This window comes from Sphaerodactylus townsendi, linkage group LG08 (genome assembly GCF_021028975.2).
Source record: "Sphaerodactylus townsendi isolate TG3544 linkage group LG08, MPM_Stown_v2.3, whole genome shotgun sequence".
Classification (NCBI taxonomy): domain Eukaryota; kingdom Metazoa; phylum Chordata; class Lepidosauria; order Squamata; family Sphaerodactylidae; genus Sphaerodactylus; species Sphaerodactylus townsendi.
Window position 1 is genome coordinate 44,181,488 of NC_059432.1, and position 18,706 is coordinate 44,200,193.

Sequence of the window (18,706 nt, forward strand, 5' to 3'; positions counted from 1 at the left end):
CAGTGGTATACCAGTGCCTGGATTCATGGCAAAATACTTCCTTTTAATTTCCTTGAAACTGTACTTCAGGGCTGGTGCTCTGGGTCTTCAGACTTGGCTGGAGAAACAAAGCTTAGGTGGAACTTTGAATGATGAGAACAACCTTCTGTTGTCCCTTAGTCCTAATTTTGACTATCTATTTTGACATATCTGAGATATGTACTGTGATATAACATCCTTCTTCCTGTTTTTGGTAAGTCATTGTTCCAGGCATATTCCTCAAACTTTGTCCAGCAAACTGTGGACACTTAAGCTAGCTGAGAACAGGATAATATCTTACACATTAACGTCAGCGAAATGAATTGTGCCTTGAATCCTAAATGAAACCAGCATGTTTCGAGCCTGGATGTGCTCTGACTTAGTGTTTTTGGGGAACAAATTGCCCTTTTCTGCATAAACAACAGACTCAACAGTTATCAAAGACAACTTCTTTCTAGCCTTCAAGTAACATATACATGAAAAATAATGTCTACAGCTGCATTTTAAAGGATTGGTCACAGCCTTATCTCTATCGAAGAGTTTGAAAAGAAGTTTGCAATATCGTCCCAATTAGTTGGTGATTCAGACAGGTCCAGGAGTGCCTAAAAGCTGACTGCCTCAACTTATTCCAGGTAATAGGTCTTTTCAAATAAGGAGAGAAGCAGCCAAGTGTCTTCAACAAACTTGATGTTCATAGAAACAGCATATTCTTTGGGGATGCTGTTATGATCAAACATCACTGGTTGTATAGAATGCACAAAACAAGCATAAGCAAAACCTCTCAAGAGCAACTCCAGAGAATACCTAGCAGGTATTATAGGCATATCTGCAGCCCTCACTGCAAGTCAGGAAAACATAATTTGCCCCTGGTCGCTGAATCATCAAATAAGGCCACACACACCACCTTAATGACACACACTAGGTTGTAGAGACTTGGAGTCACCACAGTACAGGCATTTCTTACATTGGTACAACAAAATTATAGAATGAGAAAGAGAACAGAAATATCAGGACACACTTGTGAATGATTCTGAAGTGAAGTAATAGCAACTTTTGTCTAAGGAAACTTGGGAGAAAGTGTTCACTGCATTTTTAATTCAGCAGCATTAGAAAAGGAGTCGTCAATATTCTGCAGGGTTGCAGGTAAGGCACTGGAAGTCAAATCCAGATTGGGGAGAGGCAAATGGCCTATGGAAGGGGCGTTGGGCTGAACCAATGTGTTTTATCGCTCCACCAGCATAAGGGGAGAGGGCAAAGGTGCCAGTGGCTGGGCAACCCACAGCTCCATGGCAGTGAAACCTGGAAGCTGCTGCAAGGCACAGCTGGAATCTGATCAGATACCATGCAGGGGGTCAGCTGGGACATTCCCAGGGGTGGAGCTGACTTTAGTCAGTTTCCACCTGGGTTTTGGTGCCATGAACACCACAGTCAGGGCTTAAGATTTATGTCACCCAAAAGGGCGGTGTAACACCATTCCCTGAGAAGAGCTTCCAGGTGGTCAGAGTTTCTTTTTTTCTTTTCTTTCCTATGCTACCTGAAAGTCCCCTGTAGACAGCACAGTGGCACAGCAGCGACATCATCCCCAGCTGCCTCAGGATCTGTATTAGGCTGTAAACATATTCAAACTTGGCTTCCACTTTTTAAAAACAACAATAACAATAACAACAACAGTACAATAGGTAAACCAAAGCAGAACTACAAAAACAGACAGATTTCAGTGCAAAGTTACAAAGCATTTAAAATGTAAACCAGTACATTCCCTTTTAAGATATTTTAAGAGTTTTAATATTATTTGATTTCATAGCCAGAAACAAGAACTTTTCAGCAGGGCCACAAAAAGGAGGGGACAAAATTCAGGGATGGGTTTAAATCAGCTGAATGGACCTTGAAGTTCTGCCATGTTGTATTAATAGAATGCATTTAAAAATTCTAATGCAATTCTGACTGCAGCCATTTGGTGTGCAGCAAAGGCAGACCACAAGAAAGAGCAGGAACTCTGACACTGCTGGCTCAACCTTTCTGCAAAGTTTACTACAAAGCTGAGGGAACTGCTTGCTTGTCAGATTCTGCTAAACCCATCAGCCAAGTCAGCAATCAGGGACGTAGGTATAGATTTTTCATGGGGGGGTGTTCAGGGATGTGGCCATGCCTCCCCAAGTCCTGCCCCTGGCCTCAGTGCTTATAAAAGCAGCTCTCCGAGGCCGAGGATGGCAGACACCCCTGCCCTGCCCTCCCCTGTCCCCCCAACAACTGGGCTCTGAGCCGGCAGCCCCTTCTGCCCTCCCCTCTGGGAACAGGCGTAGCTAGGGAAAATGGAGCCCAGTGCAAAATCTGAGTTTTTCCCCCCTCCATGGGCGGCCACTGTGATGCTTTCACTGTGATCACTTTCAATGGTGTTTACACTAGGGAGCCCAGATTCTCCTTTTAAATCCACCTTAAAGGGAGTTAAAACAACATTGAAAGTGATGCTGTTTGGGGGTGGATTCTCCCCCACCATGAAACAGCATCACTTTCAATGTTTAAACTGGGGACCTCAGATTCTCCCTTTAAATACATGCCAAAGGGGGGGATTTAAAAGGAGAATCTGGGGAAATTTGGGGGGTGCCTGCTGTCAGATGTGCTAATGTTAAGCTAGCAGCACCAAACTTTCCGGGTATCTTTAGAAGACTCTCCTAATGATACCACCCAGGTTTGGTGAAGTGTGGTTCAAGGGGTTCAAAGTTATGGACCCTCAAAGGTGTAGCCCCCATCTTCTATCAGCTCCCACTGGATACAATGGGGTGGGAGCACCCCTTTTGAAGTCCATAGTTTTGGACCCCCTGGACCAAACTTCACAAAACCGGGGTGGTATCAGTAAGAGACTCTCCTGATGATACTTCCCAGGTTTGGTGAAGTTTGGTTCATGGGGCCCAAAGTTATGGACCCTCAAAGGTGTAGCCCCCATCTTCTATTAGCTCCCACTGGAAACAATGGAGGATGGGGCACCCCTTTTGGGAGTCCATAACTTTGGACCCCCTGAACCAAACCTCACCAATCCTGGGTAGAATCATCAGGAGAGTCTCCCAAAAAATCCCTGAAATTTTGGTGCTGCAAGCCTAAAAACTGTGCCCCTGCAGGCCAAAAACAAAAAAAATTAAAAAATACCAAAAAACCCACAAACGGGGGCGGCACTTCGGACATGTAATGGGAGGGTTGAACCCAAGAAACCCCCCCGTTACCTACGACCTTGCCAGCAATAGAGTAAGGCAACAAAAAACAGGACAAGCTACAGGTATTTCTAATTGCAGCCTTCTAACAAGATCATTATCTCTGGCAGTCCATGGTTTCCTTCTGCCTTTAGTTCCACCCAGCTCCTACCACAGTCAGATCTTGCAAAGGGGCAACCCTGTTAGTATGTAGTAAAAAACAAAGAAAAAACAAAACAAAGAAAAAACATAGGACTGCCTCCAAAAAACAAATAAAAATAAACAAAAACAAAAAGCAAAAAAACCTTTTATTGTCTTTTCTTAAATTTCTCTAACTCTTTTCTCCTTCTTCACTTTGCTCTCTCCCTTCTAATCCCTCTGCCCTCATTTTTCAGTCTCAGCTTCTTCTCATCTGACCTGAATGGCACCTTATAACATATGTAATAGTAGTGCAGCAGCAAACCTTTGTTAACATTATGAACAGAACAGCAGAGTTAATATGTCCCCATAAACGACCAAAGTAGTAAAAGGATGACTCCCCTATATGCATGATAATGTTAATTTGTCCTAATGGCAACAAAAGAGGATGTAAGGAACAAAAGAAAAACCAAAATTAGAATTTATTTATTTATTTACTTTATTTATATTCTACCTGTCTCCCCAAGGGGGACCCAAAGCACGTTATACTATTCTCCTTTTCTCCATTTTATCCTCACATAATCCTGGTAGGTAGGTGGGCATAAGAATGTATAGTAGATTCAAAGTCATCCAGCAAGCTTCAGTAGTGGAGTAAGGATTCAAACTCGGTTTCTCAGATCCTAGTGTGATACTTTAACCACTATGCATGCTTAGCTATCCTTGCAAATACCGTGTTTCCCCGAATATAAGACAGTGTCTTATATTAATTTTTGCTCCCAAAGATGTGCTATGTCTTATTTTCAGGGGATGTCTTATTTTTCTGTGTTCTGTTCGTCGGGCATGCTTCCAAACAAAAACTTTGCTATGTCTTACTTTCGGGGGATGCCTTATATTTCGCACTTCAGCAAAACCTCTACTATGTCTTATTTTTCGGGGATGTCTTATATTAGGGGAAACAGGGTAGTATGGGGATGTCTGGAAAACACTTGGACCAACGTACATTGTTTCCTTTCATTTTAGCCCTGGAACTCCCATGATCATTGTGAAGCTGATAGCCAATTTTTAGATTCTTAGTATTTTTTATGAATTATACCTCCCACAAATGGACAGACAGGTGGACATGTGGATCCTTTTATTATTATAAATGTATAGTAACAGCCAGCCAGTTGATTTGTTTTGTTATGGAATCAGGTTTGGATCTGGGTCATACAGAAGGACAAATGGAATCTTTGTTCAGGGGCCCAAAATTGCTCTTCAGCCTTGCTTTTCAGTGGTTAAAACCAAGCTCCATTTGCACGCTAACTATTGTCCAGCAAATTAACATAATAATCCTGCATTTTCATGCATAATCAGTCTTGCATTCCACAGGAGCGAAGTGCTCATACTTGTGTGCAGGATCAAAACCATAGAGAGCTCTTGCTCATATACTGAGAACGCTATTTCATTTTCTTGGGGCCTATGTTATCATTTTACAGTTTTTACTCTTACCCTGAGAGAAAAAGAAATTGCTGAAATTGTAGTCATTAGTATGCTGTGGTGTTCCCACATAAATAAAAGAGAAAATTATTAAAATTCACAGACTGCAATTCTGCAATTAATTATCTGTGGAAATCAATGTTCCTGTGTGTTTGTTAACTGCATACAGGATAGCAGCCTTAATTTGTGCATTAAAGTGAAAACATTTCCCATTACAACAGACATGTTTTCTCAGTTCCTAAACATTTGGAGCCTCTTCATTTGCAATATCAATACAGTATGGTATTATCTTTAATATATCTTGGGGGCAGTTAAGCACTACCAGCTTGGATAATATTATTTAAACATATTAAAGTACAGTAATTTTTCCAGATATTTATTATTCAAGAAATTGTTTCTTTTTTGAAGAGCCACAAAATAAAATAAATGCCCACTAACGCATTTTCAACTCACATCATCCTAGTAATGTCAAACCGATAACATTTTAAGAACCTTGAGCAAGTATATGATATACAGCATGATGCCACAATATAGAACAGAAGTCACCAACATTTAAGACAACAGTTTAAAAAGAATCAAGAAAGATATGTGGACAACAATGAGCTGTACTTTTCAGATGTCTAGCATTCAAAGTACAGTCTAATAAAACAAGTGATTTCACATTCTTCCCACGCACATTTGAAAACATGGCAGGTGGGGGGGGGGGAATTAGTACTCCTTGGCCAACCAGTAACATGCCATGGCTTGCTGCTCTTTCTGAACTTTACATTTTCTCAAAAATGGCCCAGTTTTATGTGAATGACTTATCTGTAGTAGCATGACTTTGTCCACAGAGAACAGAGCTGCACACAATGTCAATATCTATTTGTCTGGCACATACTTACTGGCCATTTTGTAATCATATGTAAAATAAAATCTTCAAGATTCTAGTACTGAAACAGAGAGAATTCACTTAGAACTGGGCTTTGTATCAACCAGAATAATTAATATAGATTGTTGGATTGAGCTTGATCTATTAGAGGGAGCTTTTGTAGGCTGTTTACCCCTGCCTCAGATATTCCTGGAAATTGTAGGGCAGCGGAGAAGGAGAATCTAGGCAGAGTTTCAACTAGAATCTCTGGTATACTGTGACATATGTCCCCTAGAGCTGCCCCTTTCTCCAGAGAAACTGATTTCTGTAGTCTGGAGATTAGTTGTAATTCTGGGAGAACTAGAGGCCCCCACCTGGAGGTTGACAATCATATTCTCAGAATTTGTGAAACTAAGTGATAGCTGTGACGATGAAACAGGCACTAGTAGAAGAATTCTATTTGGATGTCATGAATTTTACTAAAGCCATAACATGACAAGGTCCAATGGGGGAAAAAATTCTTGCAGCCTTCTAAAGAAGCCACTGAATCACAAAAGGGCATTAGAAATTCTTGAGGGGAGATAATGGAAGGAACGTTTATTAGAAATGCCAAGTATATAAAAGGCATATTTCATCAGGGAATGATGCTAGAAACAAAGTGCCTTGTGGGATTAAAGTAATGATTTAGACACTGAATCAGTAATATGATGTGAGGAAAATGTCAGGCAAAATAAGCAAAAAGGATGTGTGCCAAGTGCATGCAGCTCTGGCAAATTAGTCTTTTCTAAGCAAGAATGAGCAAAGTGAGAACAGCAGAGAGAAAAGAGGTCAGTTGACAGATGATATCCCTCACATAGGATCAACTGGATTGCTAGCAGCAAGAAGAGAATGAATTATGTGAAATCAGGTATTGTCTCTTTTGTTTATATGGTTCATGTGGTAGTTATGACTTTCCCTCCTCTTCCCACAGAAGTCCCGTAGAGGTGCATTATCTGCACAAGGACAAACAGCACATTTTTCTTTTAGGAAATTTAAACCCCTCTTTCATTTTTAATTTAATTTTTCGGCATTTTTCTGCAAACCTAGAGGCTTGCCTTAGGCCTGCACAAAATGTCCAGTGTGTGTTCCCAGCCCTGTTTCTATTGATCCAAACAGGGCCCAGATTCAATATATAAGAAATATTTTTGCCACCCTTTTCCCACCACTTACTGCCTTGACAGACTACACTTGTAACTCTCAAAGAAGACAACAGGAAAGCAATAGTATTACAGTTCCCACTACTCCAATGAAGCTCGGAGACTTTTCAGCCTTTTGGGAGGAACCTGGTGTCAAGAGAGCAATGACTTTAGTTTTTAAAAGAATGTAAGGACTTCTCTGGTGATGATTGGGCTATGGCAAGGCAGTTAACTGTAAATAACACCTGATCATGTTTAGTGAGCTATCCAATCAACAAGTGGCAGGACAATTAGTGCACGTTATTGAACAAATCACCAAACAGATGCAGCTCCTGGAGATTTCTAGAGGGGCTTTTTCTATGACATGTTTTTCTTTCTACTTTCTGTATTTCAGACAAATACGATTTGCAAGAATTTTGACATACTTAAGTATGATTGACATAATATAAGCCCCAAGAAAAAAGCAGTTCTACAGACTTGGGGCAACAAGAGATGGATGTAATCCACATGCATTTTTATCCTGCAGAAAAATGGGTCATAAATAGGGTGTCATCTTGGAAACTGTGTGGCTCATGGAACTGAAGACCAGTTGGTATAACCATAGCCTTATATTTTTATTTTCCAATGAGGTATGTGTTGTAAGTGCCATCAAGTTGCTTTTGACTTATGGCCCTATGAATTACTGACCTTCAAAACATATTATTGCCAACAATCTTGTTCAGGTCTTTCAAACTGAGAGTCACGGCGTCATCAATCCATCTCATCTTGGATCTTTCTCTTTTCCTACCGCCTTCAACTTTTCCTAGCTTTATTATCTTATCCAGTGACTCTTCCTTTCCCCTCATGTCACCAAAGTACGATCACCTCAGTTGGGTCATTTTAGAAGAACAGTTGTTTTTTATATCCTGCTTTTTCTCTCCCTTTAAGAAGTCTTAAAGCACCTACTCCTGGTACACATGTTCAGATATATATTTCAGTTCTATATCACCACATTATGTAATGGCATGTAATATAAAAATTGCCAAACTGAAGAAATTAAGGTGACCAATGACACTTATAATGCGATCTTATATAAACGAACTCCAGTCTAAGCTCACTGGTTTCAAAGGGCTTAAACTAGACTAACTCTACACAGGCCCACACTGTTAAATAACTTTGATTACTAAGAGCTGCAATATAAAGTTCATGTACAAAAGTTAATTGACTATTAAATAGAACTTTGCTAAAGAAAATTATGTAGCACAGCATTTATTAAAACAATTGTAGGTTGAATTACATATGGCTAGATAGAAAATTAAAATGATTAATGTTAAAACTGTCATTGCAGCCTAACATATGAAAGGTAAAATTAGCGGGTGCAAACTATTATTGAAGCCATAGTCCTTGAAGCCATAGTTATTTGGAATTATTGTTCATATTCAATATTTTTATTCATCAATTTATACTATTTATAAAATCTAAAAACTATTTAATTTATAAAATCTCATTTTTCAGACACGAGAGATGGCCAAAATGGTATTATCAAACTATTTAAAATACATCAAATCACATTGGAAAAAAATACTTTAAAACATTTTAAGAACTCTTATAGGAAGAAAAAACTGTGGAACAGGTTGCTGTGAACCATCAACAGATAAACACATGGAATGCAATTTAATTAGCTTAAATTAAATGCCCATTTGAAAAGCAGAATCTTGATAATGTTCTAGAAGACTAACCAGAAAGATGTCTGGCAAGCCTTAAGGGAAAGGGAGTTCAACATATGTGGGTTAACAACAGAAAAAGAAGTGTTCCCTGTAAACAAAGCAGATGTCAGAAGATAAAGGAACATGAAACAGGGCTTTTCCAGATGGTGTCAACATTTGGCATTGAACTACCCATAGGAAGTGATCCTGAGGATTCTTAAGGCTTACACGCAATCATTTAGACTGCTCCCAGAAATGGAAATAGAAGCAAATAAAGAAGTAATAGCATCGGTATAAAAGCAGTTAGGTTCATTTAAAGTTTATGGGAACTTTTCAAGGCAATGCTATATTAGCATATGATACAACAATCTAGTCTTGAAGTCATCAAGGCATAATTGTGTCCAGCTCAGATTTCTCCAGCCTAATTCTCTAAAAGAAACTCCTGGCCCAAAATCTACTCTAGACTGAAGAGGATACGCAAGTTGTAAACTTGTCTTCAGTGGAAGTACAAGCCCATGACATGCTGCCTTTATGCCACAATCATCTATGACCCTTTCTACACAGCACTAATAAGACATCATGAGGCCAGGAGAAAAGGCACAGCTTTTTCCCCAAGATATCCTCAGGAGATGTTACTTTAGCTCAAGAATATTTTTATTTTTGCTATTTCAAAGTCGCTAAAATGTGGACTTTTCCCCAACAAATTGTCTTAAAGACTTCTCCTGCTTGGCTGTGCAACCAAACAGGCAGGAGACATTTTATTTTTTTTCTGCCTTGCATGCCGCCACCCCATTAGAGCACTTACTTTCATTTTCACAGCAGCTTGTGCCACCACTTTCTGCCCCTTGAGAGTTCATGTTGCCACCATTTGCTGCATGCCTGTCTCCCACGAAGTTCTGCATACGCTTGAAGCTCATCCGATTGCTATTTCCTTGTAAAATATTCATGAATAAAATCTGTTTTCCCTAGCTATCTTCCACTTCCTTCCTTCCTTCCTTCCTTCCTTCCTTCCTTCCAACCAACACTCTGTGAGGTGGGTGGGGCTGAGAGAGCTCAGAAGAACTGTGACTAGTCCAGTGGTGGCGAACGTTTGGCACTCCAGATGTTATGGACTACAATCCCCATCAGCCCCTTCCAGGATGGCCAATTGGCCATGCTGGCAGGGGCTGATGGGGATTGTAGTCCATAACTTCTGGAGTGCCAAACGTTCGCCACCACGGGACTAGTCCAAGGTTACCCAGCTGTCATGTGTTGGAGTGCACAGGCTAATCTGAATTCCCCAGATACACCTCCTCAGCTCAAGCGGCAGAGCAGGGAATCAAACCCAGTTCCTCCAGATTAGAGTGCACCTGCTCTTAACCACTATGCCACTGCTGTTCCTGTATTGACTCCTGACCTCTGCCACAGCTGCTGCCAGGCCTGGAGTGGATCCCAGACTCCAATAACAAAGACAAAGGACACACGGTATAAGCTGTGTTGCCTGTGCTTAAGCAGACAATGGTGATTTATTGTGGGGATGATTTAAACCCCCAATGTATATTTAATTGTTTTCAGAGATACACACACACACACACACACACACACACACACACACACACACACACACACACACACACACAAATATATATATGTAGACTTGTGCAGGATTCCCCAAGCTTGCAGAATTATCTGTTTTTGGTTAGTGTGGCCCCAATTCACAGATTTAAGTATCCACAGATTGGTTCATAGATTATTAGAATATAAGATAAGGCAGAAAAATAATAAAAGACCGACAGAGAACAGTAATGAAAGGTATAGAGGAAAAATTAGTAGATTTTTTTCTTGGTTGCAATGGAAGATTTACTTTATGTTACAAGACAAAACCTTTAAGCAAATCCTGTAAAATACTTAAAAATAGTATCAGCAAGATTGTCAACAAATACAGGATCAGATAATGGAACTCCTACTTACCCAGGTTATACCACATGTCTCGGATCTCAAACCCAATTTGTCTCCTCATATCACCATACCTAGGAATAATACAATTTTTTAAAAAAACAAGCTTTGTGTCACATTTCTCTCTTCTACTACTACCATAATCAAGTTGTCATTACAAAAGGGAAAGTATCAAAAATACCAGCAAAGACTAAATTGGATAGCTATTATTTAGGATCCTAATGTACGTTACAGACTTGAGTCAGTTAAGCCTTATAATTAGATATTTGTTGGGCAATTCAACTATTGTTGCAAATGGGATAAAAAGCACACAGAAGATTAAATGGCATTCTGAAATGCATACAAAAGAAAAATAAGCCAAAACAAAACTTAAATATGACAGGCCCCAGTCTAACATCTGCATTTGTTTCTTTGCTTGGAGGAAAAAAGGAGTTCCACTCTGCACAGCTTTTTCTGTAAACGTTTCACCTATGGGAATTTCACTTTGCCTTATCGGCATATTACATAACTGTCCTTTGGGAGTGAGGGGGTAGCTGTGTAGATTAATGCAAGTATTATCCATTTCTCAGTTTCTAATAGCTGGAGAAAACAAACTGCACAGCTTTAGGAATATTTTATTTTTTATGCATATTTTTAGCATACATTGATTGCCCTAAAAATGAACCGAGAAGCACCACATCCAGCAGGTTCCAAGGACATCCAAATCATATGAATTAGCAGTCATGTGGAATTTGAGCTACCACAAAACCTCAAGACAGCTAAATGTAAAACATCCTGAAAAGTTGCAGAAAAATGAGACATAAATAGATGATAAATCTATTTTGGAGCGGGCGGTGGCAAGTGAAGAAAAAATCTGGATGAATGCACAAACCTTGGGAACAGTAAGAGCATGAGAATTTTTTTAAAACGAGGACAGAAAACAGTAGCACAATGCCAAAATGCTTTCAAAAAATTATTTCAATTAATTCAGAAAGTTTACATTTGCCAGATCAAGAATAGTGACAAGACCCTCTCAAAGCATGTAGACCAGCGTGGTCCCAGATGTCACATCAAAGCATAGCTTGCCACAGAAAGATAAGCCTAGGAGATTCTCAAGCTCAAAACTCCTTTCCTGCCCCCTTCCTTTTGCAACCAAACTATTAGGCATTTCCAGATTTGTGGGAAATGTAGTTTGGCGTTATATTCTAAATGATAGTATGTTTCATTAAACCACTGTTTGGAATCAAGGTTTATAGAAAAATGCAAACCATTGTTCACTAGAAAAAGCATTCCAGCAAACTACGATTTGCTGTAAACCTGGAAATATCTAATTATCAGGCCATGTGATGCAGGGGAATGTGACCCTGAAGATCTTCCAGGCTTGTTCATATTCTGAGAACCCATGGTTTACTGTTTACTGGTTTACTATTATACCAAAACAGGCCACTAACTACTCATTTCCACATAAAAGAAGGAGGATAGTGGCTGAAAACACTAGGGGCAATTGTTCATAGGTTTTCTTCTCCTTCCACCTCTTCAGAGACTGCCTCTGGTTGGTTTATCTCCGCCTTCGCTCCTAGTCTTGGTGTTTGGACCACGTTCTCTCTGTTTTGTATCAGAGTAGGGAATAGGTTTCTGGCCATCATACAAACAAAAAAGTAGTGTCACCAGGAAAAATAGCAGCACAGGGGTGCAGTCTCGATTGCTTGCAGAGGCTGTGAGACAGCCAGGCAGGTGAGGAAGTTACTGGAAACACAGGAGCTTTCCTCCATAAGCCACAAGCGCATCTTTGGCTGTTTCCGCACGTGCAGAATACAGCGTCCCAGGGATGCTAAAAACAGCGTCCCTGGGGAGGGGTTCGCACGGTGGCGGCCTCGCAACCACCGAGTGGCGCAAAGCCGCTGTTTCCAAAAACTGTTTTCGGAAACAGTGGCTTCCAACTGCTGCCGTGCGAACGGCAACTGCTGGAAGGCGCCATTCCCCCCCCTTTCCCGAACACCGTCCCTCCAACCTTCGGGTGCGCCGCCCAGGCCAGGGGACACGCCCCCCTGCCCTGCGACTCCAGAGCTGTTGTGCAGGGCAGGGGTGTGTGTCCCCTGGCCTGGGTGATGCGCTGGAAGGTCGGAGGGACGGTAAGACGTTCAGGGGACGGCGCAGCCTCTGCGCAGGCTGCACCGTCTTCCCTGCCCCTACCATGACCGTCTGTGCGAACACCCCTGCAGCGTGGCCATGCGGAAACGGCCAAAGAGTTGATGGCCAGCCAGCAGGGTTCCAGGAAGTCTTTGGGGGTGCAGGAAAGATGTGTGTGCCCCACTGGCTGGCCATCAACTGCTTGATGCACGCACGGCTTGTTGGGGGAAGAGAGAGGTATCCTGTTGAACACGATCCACGTGTAGCAAATCTTCCTCAGAATCTGGCAGAATTTATTTGGTAGTGGTATGTGGTATCCCTGGTATGTGGTTTGCATCTGTTTCATTCATACATGTTTACATTCTTTTCATTAAATTCTTTGATGCACATATACCTGCAATTTGTGTCCAGAACATACAAAGCTGCCTTCTGCTGACTCTGAGTCTGTGCACAGTACCTTGAGCTGTTAGTGGAGACTGAGGAGAGCTTTACTATCCTTGTACAAAAGGACTTGATGTTCAGCAGAGGTGGGGGGGAGGAGTGCTGCTCTACCACATTATAGATTCCTTAAGTGTGGATTTGTTACTGTTAAAATTTTCCTTTTCACGAGATCCGCTTCTGTTACAACGTTATCCTCATCACCATCTATTAATGGCAGGAGAGGCTTTATTGCTTTTTCTTCTAAAAAGGAAGTGATTCACTGATAGAATTATCATTCCTTTTTTTTCTTTAAATGTCAATACTTACAGTTGTCACCCCATTAGCGCCTGCATATTATCTCCACTACAGTTTGCAACACATCATCTCATTAGACTTATAATGTTAATTTTTAAGTACAGAGTTTATGAAATCACCAGGTTACAGCAACTCTACTACATTGCAGATACATACCATAGGGGCTGGGTTGCATACATGGAGCTCTATGTGGAAGCAAGTGCCATTTTATTCCATGGGGCTTACTCCCAGCAGACAGTTCTTAGATGACAGCCTCAGTGACACTGACCAAGCCACATAATTAAGTCTACTACCTTCCTATTTATTTTAATAGGCAAGTGACTCCTTTACAGCAGTCAGTGGGAGTTTAGAGAGTGTTTGGTTTGCATTGATTGTCTGAGGTTGCTAGCTGGACAGGAAAAAGTAATGTCTAGTCCCTTTACAGTGATCTAACTAATGGAAAAGAACAGTTTTTCATGGTATTACTTTAAATAACATCACCTGGTATTTGCCGCAGACCCAACTGATATTAAAGTGACAACTAGAGGAGTAATTTAGAAGTTGGTTACTCCATGTCCATGTTTAAGTCTGAGTTGGAATGCTAGAATTCTAGTAGCCATCAAAAACATCCCCATGTGAAGTGAAGCATCACCTGCTGATTTTAAAAGATCAAGCTGCTGCTAAATGCAGAAGATTGGATAAGATAAGAAGATAAAATGATCTGGTTTTTCCTGATCATTTGACAACCCTGCATTGGAGCAGTGAGTTTAAAATCAGAATGCTAAAGAGGCTTTTAAAAAATTAGGATCCACAGCATTAAAGGAAATACACTTCTGTTTCCATAAGAATCTGGGGCGGGCGGGCGGGGGGGGGGGGAGGAATTTCCACTGATTCTCCCACTTCCTTCTGCATTCAATCTATAAAACATTTTTTTAACATAGAACTCTGACTTGCATATTGGGTTTTCATTTGGCCACACTTATATTCAGCTTGACTCACTGAAATTTGTAAAATCAAACAGGTGAGATGGAGAAGGTGTGATGATGCAGACCTGATTTAAGTGTATGATGCCGAACAAATTACAAGCTGCATAAAGGGCCACAACAATCATACTGGGATGTAGGTGAGGCTGAGAATGCCAGAGCAGGGACTCAAACATGGGTCTCTTAGGTCCAGCACTATAGTTACACACTTGCTAACCAGAACATCTGTTGTCAGGTTTTCTGTCCCAATATCTCTTGGTGCAGTAGGAAAGCTCTTTTATGTGGTCTAACCCAATTTAACCTTTGTAGTACATCTTATATCACGTCTCGTTAAACTTCAGAGATGAACAGTTTGAAAACGTGTGTTGTCTGTTACTTGTTAAGAAGACTCAGTATGTTCTACATGAAAATATCTTTGTAATACACCTGAAACATGTGACATATCATGTGACTTAATTATTTAGAAGTATAAGCATGGCAGTTCTATGCAGGCACATAATGGGTTGCTCTCCACTGTGATAAACTGCACCCATCACACAAAAAAATCCCCCTAACAAAAAAAATTTGGTTACAGGCCTGGGAACAGAACTACGTCTAATTCAATCGGGTTAACTGGAGATGCTTCACCTTGCCCAGTGTCCAGCAATCAGATCAATAAGCACGGATGATCTGATAAATCCCATTTTGTCTTACTAAAGTTTATACAACATTTTTTAAGACATCGCAAGTGTCTTTCGAGACTTGAATCTGTAAACCACCTGATTATGTGCATATTGTTTCTTATAGGTCTGCTGTCAGCAGTGGTTAGTGTTTGACTAGGATCTAGGACAGTGGTGGCGAACCTATGGCACGGGTGCCAGAGGTGGCACTCAGAGCCCTCTCTGTGGGCACACACAGAGTTCCCCCCCCCACCCACATATCTAGGCTGGCCTGGGCCACTGGGCTCGATTATTAGCATTAAACCTAAGACATAGTTTTGGGAAGCAGTGTAGGTAACCCTGTTAAGTGCTGTTAAACCCCACTGATTTTCATGCGAAGAACTAAAGCGCAATCCTTTACCTGGGAGTAAGCTCAGTTGCTGGCAATGGGGCTTGCTTCTGAGTAAACCCTCCTAGGGTCGTGATTCACCCGTTGGAAGAGTTGCATGGTTGCTTCAAAGCAAAGCCATCGACGACCACCAAGTTTACTCCCGAGTAACGCACACCTCGGAGCCAACCATTTTTTCTAAACTGAAACCTCAGTATTCAGGTTAAATTGCCGTGTTGGCACTTTGCGATAAATAAGTGGGTTTTGGGTTGCCATTTGGGCACTCGGCCTCGAAAAGGTTCACCATCACTGATCTAGGAGACACAGTATGAATCTAAATTCTCCTGTGGAAACTTGATAGATAACCTTGGGCCAGTTACATAGTTTCAGCCAAACCCAACTCAGAGATGTTGTAAGGATAAGATGGAAAAGAGGAGATTGATGTACGTTGCATTGGGACCACACTGGAAAGGCAGGTGGGGGTAAAAATGAAATAAATAAATACATGCATTCAGTTTGCCCAATACCTTGACACCACTGAAAAAAATAACCCATCTGAATTTGCTTGAGATTTTTTCACAGTAGCCCTGAACTACTGTCAGTTATGTTTCAATACTTAAATCATGGCTAAATATTGAGTATCAATCATAAAATGTATGTTAACCACAGCCAAAGTTAAAGTTAGGTCAAAGCATTCATAGTTAAGTCCAGAAGTGGGATCCAATCAGTTCTCACCACTTCTCTAGCAGTGGTTACTAATTTTTTCTGAGTGCCAAGAAAGGGTTACTAAAGCAACCTCCCTGCCCAATAGGGACTGGAGGTGCGTGTGTGCTGCAGCGCCACTGTTTGAATCCCACCACCATCGGAACCTGTTATTAAAATTTTTGGATCCCACCACTGGTTAAGTCTCTTTTGTTGCATCTCCATATTTAGGGTGATGCAAATCAATAAAGTTCTTTTCTTTACGTTAACTTCGTGTAAGTGTGTTCAGCCTTACAGAACCTAACTATTTTCTGAGCAATGAGCCCATCGTAGAGATTTGTAGTCACTAAGTATTCTGGAACACAGGGCACAGGAGAATATTGATAGGGAATATTCTGCTGGTAGAAGATAGGATCGGTACTGTTGTCTGAAGCAAAAGACAAAAGTCTTTCCTATTTCTCAGAGAATAGCAACCATACAATTTTAATTTTAACAGGGACAATCTTTGCAAAATATTAGAAATACAAACCAGAAAGCATCAGACAGGGCTATTTTCAGATGCTTAGCTAGAAGTTCAAAACAAGCCCAAAATAAGCCCTGCCCTTTACTACAAACCAACTTCTGAAAATCTGTGAAGACTCTATTAATACCCCTCTCTCAGAATCTGCCCCTCCCCTAGGTTTTTTGTATACATGCTGATTGAGTACAGGAAATGAAGGCCTACTTTGTATCATGACATTACCAGTGGTGGTATTAAAATAATTTAACAACCGGTTACGGTGGTGGGATTCAAATAATTTAACAACTGGTTGCATACACAAGCACCATTTTAACAACTGGTTCTGCCAAAGTGGTGCGAACCTGCTGAATCCCACCACTGCCTTACACCTACCCATGCCCTCATATTCTTATATGTGTCCCTCAATATTTCACAAAAGAAAAAACAAAGAAATGCTTGCAGCATTCCTGTTGTTATGCTAAGCATCATCTTCCAAATTCTACCTTTTCCCACTGAAATACTTTGTTGAAGACTCTTTGCACTGCCTCCAGTATGCTGAATTCATGGGATTTGTCATTGTGATTTAAAATCAAGAGGATGATGTTTATTTCGGTTGTACTAAAAAAATGTAACTGTCCCACAAAATATCTCCAGTTCTAACATCAGCAGCTGCAGTGGGAGAAATAGCAGGCTGTGTACTGCATGATGCCTCAGAGTCTATGCACTTATTTAGATGTACATGACAGATGCACATGCTCATCATTTCCTAGTAATCAGAAATTTAACTTTTATGTAAGTTTACCAGATTGGCTATCTTGGCCCAGCTCCTGACACTGCTCTTCACTCCAGCAGGAGCTTAACTGGGTACTGGTCATGTGACACCACTTCTGGTTGGACCTGGCAGTGACATTATGACACTCCAGGCCATAGAGATTTGTGAAATACCTGGCACATCATGATGTTATTGCTAAGTAAAACCATAAGTGGCTTCACAGTGTTGCTCCACCACCATTTTTTATTCTACTGGAGTGAAGAGGCTCAAAATCACAACGGGCACAAGCTGATTTTTCTTCTGACATTTTCTCATATGCTCCACCAACCAGTGTAGATTGGCAATATGATTTCTAGTGCCTTTAGCTTTTCTGAATCCCGCTTGAACAACTTTATATGTTTGTGTGTGTATAAAATTTTGAACATCATTTTATACATACTTTTAAATATGCTGCTTTAATATTTTAAATGTTTTGCTGTTCACCCCCTTGAGGACCTTATTCGGGTGGAAAAGATGCAAAAGGTTCAAATGAAATAAATATGATAAATAGATATTTTCACTGGCAGCAGCTTTCCAGTGCCTTCAGTAAGAGGTCTTTCCTAGTCATTGAAATCCCAACTGAAAATGGCAGGGATTACACCTGTACATAAAGGCTTCTGTTCATAAGGCTTGTGCTTTTCCACTTCTCTGTGGTGTCTCTCCCAACTCTCCTATATTCTTGTAGCTGTGTGGATGGTCTTGATACCATTTTCTTCAGTCAGTAGGTGATGACTCTTTTTTTTTTGGTTCAGAATTCCCTCATTAATAGTTATTTGTCCTCCTCCTTGTTTGTGTGTTTTTATGTTTATATTTTGTGTTTATACTATGTTTTATTTCCCTTTTAAATGTGTGTGTGTGTGTGTGTGTGTGTGTGTGTGTGTGTGTGTATATATATATATATTTCTATTTGAAATGTTTTTTAAGGTCTGAAATATTTAAATGTTTCAAATGATTTAATGTCTGTAACCTTGGCCCCTGAATTGGTGGAAAAGCCACACATAAATGTTATAAATAATAATAATATCCTCTACTTGCTATGAAATTTAGAATACAATGCAAAAATTCTCTATACAAAGCAGGTGTGAATCCCTTCCAACCCAGAGCAGGTAAAGGTTTTGGCTACAGAACAAAACATTATAGCTATAACAAAACCACAGCAGTTATGAAGATTAGTTACAGAAGGCCTTTAAAAATTAAGGCAGTAACATAACACTCGTGTAATGAGATTAGAATAAGCACAAACCTAAAGAGGTATTAAAAAGAGAGTTTTCTAATACTTTAATTCGGAAATGCCTTGATTCCATGAATATATTCTCAGTGAAACATTTGCTTCATCCTATAATTTTGGATCTTGAGTTGAGTCGAAAGAATATGGTAAATACTTGATTCATGGTTCCCAA

At 40.5% G+C, this 18,706-nt stretch overlaps 1 protein-coding gene across 2 annotated transcripts in view; it reads right to left on the bottom strand.

Annotated features, from left to right (window-relative positions):
* Nucleotides 1-18,706, bottom strand: part of DOCK1 (dedicator of cytokinesis 1) — a 508,395-nt gene that overhangs the window by 154,979 nt on the left and 334,710 nt on the right. For both annotated transcript variants that reach the window (XM_048505444.1, XM_048505443.1), the window contains exon 32: nucleotides 10,478-10,536. In XM_048505444.1, the coding sequence (XP_048361401.1) occupies nucleotides 10,478-10,536 (59 nt within the window). The remainder of the gene's footprint in view (nucleotides 1-10,477; nucleotides 10,537-18,706) is intronic.